Genomic DNA, 8,949 nt, shown 5'->3' with positions numbered 1-8,949 from the left:
GTTATTCCATTTTGAAAGATATATGATCGATGACTTTGATAAGCATATTTCGCTCGCGGACATCTATTATACCATTTTTGCTACAAAACACATATCTTTTGTGGCGTGTTGTTCTGTTAATCAGAACCGGAAATTCATAATTGCAAAGTAAAGAGTGACTGTTTAGAAAATAGCACTTGTTACATGGACTTCAAATGATCATTTAGCTTCTGCTATGAGCTCAGCTGCGCTGAAGTGGATTCGCGTGCCTTACAAGACACAGCGCGGTCGCTTTGCATCATAAATTCTCTCAAACTAAAAAGATGGATTAAAATTGTCAATTGCAAGTTTGCATCGTCTCTGAGCTTGGAATGACCTCATTTTTGCACGATTCGACAATTAATACCTCTCAGAGGACCACCTTTTAGAAACATACGTGATTAAGAAAATTCGCGTGCAGGAGCGAAAAAGTTTGCGGTGTCGGCGAAAACGGTTCAGAAATCAACAACAATAGAATAACACAACGATAAACCACAAGTCCCTGATAATTAAATTCTAAACATGTAAGTGCTGAACATTCTTTTTCTGATAAAAGTTTTCAAAGAACACGACAGCTGTGGCAAGAATGAGACGAAAATGGAAATTACTTCAAATTTAACGGTTCTTTTTATATTGATCATCTGTCGATACTAATAACATCATCTAAAAAAAATTTGAAGCTAATAATTTAAATAAGTTTTTTAAATTCTTATGATCCTTGCATCATCATTTATTTCACTGGTATCTTCTGATAAAAGGTTTCAGGAGTAATAGAAGTGTTAACATTACCTAAAATCGAGTTTCCTGTGGTTGCTTATATTCTACACCCCCTTGTGAGAAAATATTGTCTTGCGTCTCAGCCTACGAAACTTCATTCCATTACATGGAGAGCGTGGTAAAATTTAATTATATCGATCTTAATTTAATCAAGAGCAATCTCGATTATGTCAAAAACCTTTTGTCTCTCTAAAATATGGTCATCAACGAAAGAAGAAATATTTCTGAGTAACTGAAATCTTTAGTGTTCTCTGGCAGTCTTTATAATTGTTTCACAATTTTATCGACTGTTAGAATTGTTTCACAAAAAAATTGTTCTACTATGATCAAATGTACTTTCGTGATTTGCTGTTTGTCGGACCTTCTGTAACATCTAGAGGTCCAATCATCGAGAATGTTCGGAAGATGGAACAATTTTTTTTAGATCTAAATATTATAGATATATATTACTCTTCGTGACTGACGTCATTGTCTTAACAAAGGAGCGGCAAAGAAAAAGAGATTCACTAATGATGTTATAGAGTAGTTGACTTTATTTCGCTTTGATTTACGATTTATATACATTTGATATGTTCAACTAATATTCATTGGCAAATCTTTATATATAGATATGGCATATCTTTGTATTTTTACATAAGTTCTCTGCAGTCTATTTGAAAAAATATTGTTAGGTTGTCAAGATTTGTAGGTTCAGAAATTAAGAAGGAATGTAAACAAAAAGCTTTGAGTTCCCAGAAGAGCTTTTGTCCAGTTGTAGTATTCCTGTGTTCTGTGTTGTCTTTGCACACCTGCATCAAAACGTTTCGTTGTAATGCCGACCCAGTGATCCATCTTAACTGATGGGGCGCATGTCTGATGTCCATGGGGTTACCACCCTTTTGTTCGAAACACAATACACAGAGACAGTGACTAATGACTGTGCTTCCTTCATATCAAAGACAACTCGACGGAACAGCTAGATCAACTGAAAGTAACAACAGGCTGACAGCCTAAATGAAAAGAAATGATGGAATATTCTAATAAACAATGTTGCCGAGTTTTACACCGCCAAGCCTCACTCGGTTTCCCATATAGTGCACAGAAATGATCTTGATGCGTTCCATTTGGCTGGGTGGCAGATTGTGGTTCTTGTGTTATCTCGTTGTTCACGATGTGGACCTGTTAATGATCTTCCTTAGGGGCTAAGCTGGAGCGAAAATCCAAACTTGTCGACCAAAGGTATAGATTTTCTTTGTAAAGGCGCAGTTTTTGTACTTGGTAGTTTTTTTTAAAGTGCCATTTCCTTTCTAATCCCTTTGGTTTTGTTCAGCTCTTTGTATGTTTTGTTTTGATAAGATTTTATCAGATGTTCACTTCAGCTTAAAATGCTCTTCAATTAAGGGGGACGCTTTTGCTGCTCTGGCTATGGAAACTCAAAAATTATTTGCCTGTGAGAAATAGTCAAGAAGAATAACATCATACTGTATTTTTTGTGATCTTTTGCACAGTTAAACCTTTATCAGTTGGAAGAGGTACCTTAAATCGATATATCTTCGTGTTAACTTATATGCTTTTTCGAGTCAAATTCATTTAGAGTTCTGATATTTTGAAGATTAAAGCGATAGATAGTTTGGAAAATATGGAGGTGTCGCATGTTGGACAAAAATTTCTGGGGCACTTTGTTGATAAGAAGGAACACTATCTCGAAGAGACCTCTGGAAACCTTGATGAAACCCAGGGTTAAATTGAGCCGCAGGTGACTCGTTTACTCCCTGTTTTCGAATAGACTCTTTAAGTTCTCTTTTCCACTTCATTCGCCGATTTTGAAACCATATTTTAATCTGTGTTTCTGTAAGTTCCAAGTTGGATGCTATTTCAATTCGTCTTGTCCTTGTAAGATATTTGCTAAAGTGGAACTCCTTCTCCAATTCAACCAGTTGTCTTTGTGTGAAGGTGAACCTCTTCTTTTGACTTGCTGTCGTTTCTTGCTTCTTGTCAGAGCTTGCTTCCTCTTTTTCCGAGACACTTGTTACTGCAGCTGCAAGAAAAACCGAAAGAAATTCCTTTTAGCACACTCGTTTACTATTCCAAATCTTGCCTTTGGGTTTTTAGGTGTCATTTTGAAAGCATTCATGCATCAAACCAAACCGCACACAATTTCAGGTGTCAAAAAGAAATTTCCATATTCCGTTATTTAGAGCTCTTCTTCGATTACCTAAAGATCCTTACAGATTACCGATCTGTTCGAATCTACCAAACGTTTTTGGATCAATTCTATCAATATTCTGTTCAATCTCTGCTTTGGTTTCACCAAGATCAGTTTGGATGGAGAAGCAAAGTTGTGTTGGAGCCGCAATGTTTAAAGTGAATTAAACTGTTTCGGATGTGGGCGATGAGACTAGAGATAACTTGACCTTTTTATGCTTGATTCAAAAATGATGAATCGACGTAGCAAGACAAAGCGGGCTAACGCGATAATTTAGGAGAGCAATGAAGAACAAACATAAACTACAAATAAAAGGGTCGTTCTCTGAGTTTGCAAATACGAGTGCGCTCCAGAAATAATATTGCAAGTTTTCTATCTCTCTCTTTAATATGAGTTTGTGGTTTAGGTGCTAATAAACGATTTGAATCCGTTATTTAAAGACGTCTAGTTTAAATGAACAGGTATTAAGATGAATGCTGGTAGATCAGTGAAAAGGCTATCTCGTCTTTGTCTTGCCGCTCAAACCCGTGTCACAGGAAGAAATCTCAGAAATTCATGGAGAACACAATTAGGGTGATAGTTCTCTGATAATCGCTTCTAGTCAAACTTAAGTCCTACACAGCTAAGTTAAATATCGACAATTTATCCGTCATTCTATAAATTGCATTTAAGTGATGTATGTCAAGTTTGAAAGTACTCGTGTTTAGAATGATCGATGTGGCAAGGATTTTCAATTAGTGTTCTCGACGAAATGCCTCTGTGAGTAATGGTCTAAATCAAGGCTTTTGCAGATATCTTTGTTGACCTAAATCACTACATTTAAAAGCTATTTTCTCATTTTTTTCTGTATTAACTAAAATGTTTGAGAGTCGAGTAAGAATTGTATTGTTTTGACGGAGTTTGCCAAAGGTGTTGGGAAACATGGGTGGTACAAGAAATATGATGGCAGCCATGCTGCACGAGTAGAGTAGTGTTTTGAACTTCAAATGTCAGTTTGAAACACAGCACGTATTTTCAAAAGTAAAGCCTAGCTCTCAACTTGATTTAATGTTTGCTGGCTTTCTAGCCGGCCAAAAAACATAGTAAAACTAACATAAGCTCCGAGCAATTTTCAAAGAAGCCTGCAGGTTGTTGTTCGTTTATTACACAAAACCCCCGTGAATGTTCCTTCTGAGTATCAATTTATAGAGAATCAGTTTAAAAGATTTCGATAGGATTGCTGTCGAGTGACTCTATTTTACGTTGAGCTCACACTGAAAATGGGTGACTCATCTAAGAGTTCAATTAATACATTATATCGAAGCCAAAGTAATTACAAAAACTCACTAGTGTCAGTCAACCTCTTGAAAAATAAATTACCAATTTACAGCTTTTAATCGAAATATGCCGAGAAGGAGTTCCTGTTTTTGCGTAAATAAACAACCATAAGAGCAGGTGAAACTAACTAACTAACTCAATCAAACTAGATAAATTTTATTCTTTTCATTTTTGGTATCGATTTTTAGAATTTTGCGTTCTTTTGAAGCGACATGAAGTTTGTAATGCCTTCCTGACGTGTACTTTGATCGATGTACATTGATTAACTCGATGAATTCTGAAATCGAGTTCATTGCTTATTTTGATTTATAGATTATATTCTGTGTCATCTTTCCAATGGAGAGCATAATGTATTACATCAACCGCTCCTCCCTGAGGGAATGGCTGTGTTCCTTACTTCAAATCTGACCTTTGTTTTCTAGAAAGACTTAAAATTTTTGGTCCTTCAAACGGTTAATTTCGTTACAAAACTTGAATTTTTTTGAGCTGGCATGTTTATTTGGAAAAAATAATCAATATGTCTGTGTGTTACCGATTCTTGTTCATTCGTAACCATATGATTAAAATATGTTAAAACAAAATACGATCTTTCTTTTCATCAAACTAAAGAGATCAATGGGGCATGGAACTTTCAAAGGTAAGGTATCATGAGCAAAGCGAATGTCGTTGTACGCTCGAAATGGTTGAAATTCGAACTTTTTAAAAATTTGCGAGATTGGCTTCCCACAAAATCTTATGTATTTTTAAAAACAGGAATTAATTGTGAATCTGTTCGTTTTTAGTCTAAAGAAAGAGTGATGTACACCAGATTTTTATCTGTATAATTTGCGCAGCATTTAATGTGCTCGCTAGTGACTAAACATACAAACTAATATGTAATGATGTAGAAACATGGCGGTAAACTAGTTGAGTGACAACTGTAAGTATTGTATCCATTGCAAGCAGGGGTTTTACTGCATGCAAAACCATATTCGTTCTCATAATGTCCGACTTCGACACTTAAATCATCTTTTACCTTTTCTTTTCGTAAACATCCATCGAAAATTAGCAGTTTGCCAACGTTTCTTCTCCACGTTCTGCTGCCTTGAGCTGTCAGTGGAAGAGGCTGGTATTTGTGGGGAGGCAAGTGAGGAAGATGGCGCGATCGGTAGCTCTCTACTAGCCATTGGTATTGGTATGGGAGCCAGTGGATGAGAAAACGGAATGAAGTTTTGAGGCGAAGTGTCAAAGGCACCTCTACCGTGTGCTGTTGCCGGCGGATGTCGAAGTGGCATCGTACGTCCAAAATCAAGCCCGTGGTAATGCGGCATGGCGGTCGTCAAGTGTGGAGTAGGCATCCTACGGCGCCAGTCGTCCATCATATCGTCGATTTTCTACCGTACGTTCCAACTGCTGCGGCAAGTCTTGGCTGAAATTGATGAATTTGGAAATGGACCGTGATGAGTAAAACTTATAGGCTGGGGCGGGCTCTGCTCTTTGTGGTCAAATTATGGATTAATCGAATCAGCGATCGAGATTAGTACACTGGGACCAGCGCACCGTGAAAGAGCTGCGGCGCTCGACGTGCAGTACTGTAGTTCACTCGGAGCAACTAGGTGGAAATCTCCCAGGGCTTCAATTAGAAGCCAGGCTTTCTACTTATCTAGGAAGTGTCTGGTGAATTTGAAAATGTCGCACTGGGGTTTCTGGGCTTACAATACGACACACGCTTCATCAGTAATTAAAATTAAATCGTATTAAGTTAATCATCGTACGACGAACAATGGATTGAAGTGAATCGTCTCTTTTTTTTTTCCAGATGGAGGAACAAAACGTTCCCACACGTTTGAATTTTTTGCCCCAGGCCTGTTTCATAATTCAACACCGTTATCACTATTTTAACATCGCTAATTTTGCGGCTTCAAAATTAAGTTTTATTCTTTCACCTCAAAAAGGTAATTCACTGGTTTGATAATTTGTAACCGTTTTTGTGTAGTGAATTATTTGAGTAGTTCTGATTATGTACCCGTTATCTAAACTGTAAGAGGACACGGAAGACCTCCTGTGTTTTGCGAGCCATTTTTCCAATACACTTTTGTGAGTACAGCAGAAAACAAACTTAGTTGTTTCTTTTTGCCGTATCGCGATCCAGCGGGTATTCCTTCATATTCATCAGTCTTCGGCTCAAAATATTGAAAGAGGTTATATATTTCATTCATCGTCGTAATTTTTCATCATTATAACCTTTTCATCTTCTGCCTTTATGTCAGCAACCAGAAAACTCCAACTCTGAATAGTTTATAAATCATCTCAATCGATTTTCTTTGTCTATGGACTTATTTTGCATTCGTCCTCACGAAGTGTTTGCCATTTTCTAGCGTAGGAAGTTTGTGTATCAATTGGGGTACTCAACCAGAAAGCGTTTTCATTCGAATGAGATGTCACTGTCTTTGCCGCAGTTTACTCACTGTTGTTAAGCGTATCAACTGGTCATTGCGAACAGAGCGTAACTTCAATGAACCGTAAATATACGATTTGAATAGATTTCACATTTTAATAAGACTTAGCTTCCTGCTGCGATACACAAAAGAGGTTTCTAGTCAACACAACACCCATACAGCTCCAAACAGTTTTCGACGCTACGCTCCAAGCGTAAGCGCGCCCTCCATGTCTGCAACTAAGATCTTAACTTTTACATCGTTAGTGCACCGCGGAGATTCCTTGTAAGATCTTTTTAATTACCCCGGTAATGTCTCTATTGAAATAGAATCTTACATTATGTTATTTTTAGCCCGCGGAAGAGTAAGTCTGCCATCTATGAGATCGCGCCAACTATCTGAAAAACGACCACTAATATCCCACATTCACAATTTTTTTCATTGCGGTTCCAAGATTTCTTTTTCCTCTTGTGACACTTTCAAATCCTAGTGTGTAATAAATATTTTAGGCATTACAATAACCTTGACCGCTTGGCTTGGAATCGTAACTATTCAGCTATCCTGCTTTCAATCGCACATGCTCAGTTCACAATTCAACGTTTTGTTTCGCCTGCCTCAAGTCTTTTTTTCTTTGAACTTTATAAGAACGCTAAAAATTTTAGCTATGTGCCTACCAAATGCGATTTTAAGATTCTTTTTAAAAGCATAGGTCATACGTTTGCACATAAATGGATTTTAATGTGAAATGCGGTTCAGCTTCTTTTGTGAAGTTTCATGAGGCGCTATTGTGAAAAGATCGAGTGCCAGGTGCACTGTATTCTACGGAACTAACACTCCAAAGCACAATCGATCTTTCAAAATTCAATATTTTGATTTCAGGTATTTCAATTTACCTTCTTCCTCAACGTCGGCGTTCCTGAATCAAATCAGCGTTGATCAATCACTTAAAAGAGTTTTAAAAGATCAAGAACTGCCAGTCATTAGCAAAAAAATCTACACCGATGTTGTTTTATTGGCGACCCTATTGTGTTAGCCGCACTAATGCGGAGTAACTTTAACGATTTAGACATTTTTTGTACAAGAATTTTCACGATTTATTACGCCTAAAGAAAATATGCAACTTGTGGGACGTATGTCAGCTTAAGATGACAGAAAATAATTGCCCACCATGGAATATTTACCACCCCATAACGCCTAATTTCTTTATTTTTTCCGTTCGCAAGTAAAGCGGTCTCGATTTGTCTCTATCAGGTTATAAAATATTTGGCTTTAAAGGAAAAAAATTGTGATTACCACATACTAAATTGCACGCTGGGATTCTGATGGTAGTGTCTTCATAGCCTGTATTTAAAAACGTCATATAGCGCGCCAAACAAAGCCGGGCAGATTGTATCCTTTCAACTGTGTCCGGACTCCAAGTTTCCCGCTAAGTCTGTCTAAGGGGTCTAAAATCTTGATCCGTATTACAGATTACAAGAGATTTATGGCAGAATATAACTTGAACATGGCACTTAAATTGACGGTTTCTGCACACGTTCCAAGCGCCGCATTTTCAATTACTCGTATGAGTCCTATCCTGATGTAGACTTCACAGGGTTTTTCCCATAGCATCACTTGCTTTTTTGCCCAAAAGAAAGTCTTTTGTTCCATATCTCGTAGAAACAAAGGCGTGTTGAATAGTAAGCAGTTTGATAGAGAATTTTAAAGATAACTCAGCTGAAATAAAATTTAATGAGTGTTATACGCTGTACTAAGTCGATAACGAAAACTTTGAAATGAAGAAAACGTTAGAACTGATGATGAATTGTCTTGTATTTTATGATTATCTTTATCAACTTGCTGTTATTTAAATCAAACGAGAGTAACCGAATTGAATGGAAGGCTCGTGAATTTTCCGAAGCGGTGTGGCATTCCCTACGTAAAATATGTTCATTACTTTCAACGACCTACAATCTGTGTCTATCATGATTTTGCTACTCGATAAAATTCTCCCTTTTACGCAAAGAGTTGCTCCTTCTCTTAGCTTACATCTTTCTCATCTTTGTCGAAAGCGTTTGATTTGTTCCTTTCTTTTTGAAGGGTTTAACCGAAATAGACTTGAGAGACTTTGGACATGTTTATTTCGAGCAGCTGCTATATTTGCGACTTCAAGCTCTGCAAGGTTTCAGGCGAGAGACTGGGAAAGCTTCTATATTGCAAATATACGGCAACATCAATTCCACCGAAAATGGATAA

At 37.2% G+C, this 8,949-nt stretch overlaps 1 protein-coding gene and 1 long non-coding RNA gene across 2 annotated transcripts; one reads left to right on the top strand and one right to left on the bottom strand.

Annotated features, from left to right (window-relative positions):
* Positions 1–1,308: 1,308 nt before the first annotated feature.
* On the bottom strand, positions 1,309–5,913 carry LOC113675928 (homeobox protein Hox-A3). Its single transcript, XM_027192536.2, has 2 exons — positions 5,313–5,913; positions 1,309–2,812 (listed from the first exon to the last, which is right to left on the bottom strand). Exons 1-2 carry the CDS (start codon positions 5,656–5,658, stop codon positions 2,388–2,390), a joined length of 771 nt encoding a protein of 256 aa, XP_027048337.2. The 5' UTR covers positions 5,659–5,913; the 3' UTR covers positions 1,309–2,387.
* On the top strand, positions 1,879–6,394 carry LOC149040773 (uncharacterized). The gene is made up of 2 exons (XR_016179859.1): positions 1,879–2,013; positions 4,610–6,394. It is a non-coding gene; the product is annotated as an uncharacterized LOC149040773 (long non-coding RNA).
* Positions 6,395–8,949: the final 2,555 nt, after the last annotated feature.

Source organism: Pocillopora damicornis, chromosome 9 (genome assembly GCF_964200805.1).
Source record: "Pocillopora damicornis chromosome 9, jaPocDami1.2, whole genome shotgun sequence".
In the NCBI taxonomy this organism is placed as follows: domain Eukaryota; kingdom Metazoa; phylum Cnidaria; class Anthozoa; order Scleractinia; family Pocilloporidae; genus Pocillopora; species Pocillopora damicornis.
The sequence above is the reverse complement of the archived record's forward strand: the minus strand, read 5'-3'. Positions and strand labels throughout refer to the sequence as shown.

What these genes read in the sequence shown, in the direction of transcription:
- LOC113675928 (XM_027192536.2), bottom strand. Translation starts at nt 5,658, where the DNA reads ATGATGGACGACTGGCGCCGTAGGATGCCTACTCCACACTTGACGACC. An exon ending in GATGTTTACGAAAAGAAAAG is followed by an intron (nt 2,813 to 5,312) that starts GTAAAAGATGAT and finishes TTTTTCTTGCAG; the next exon opens with CTGCAGTAACAAGTGTCTCG.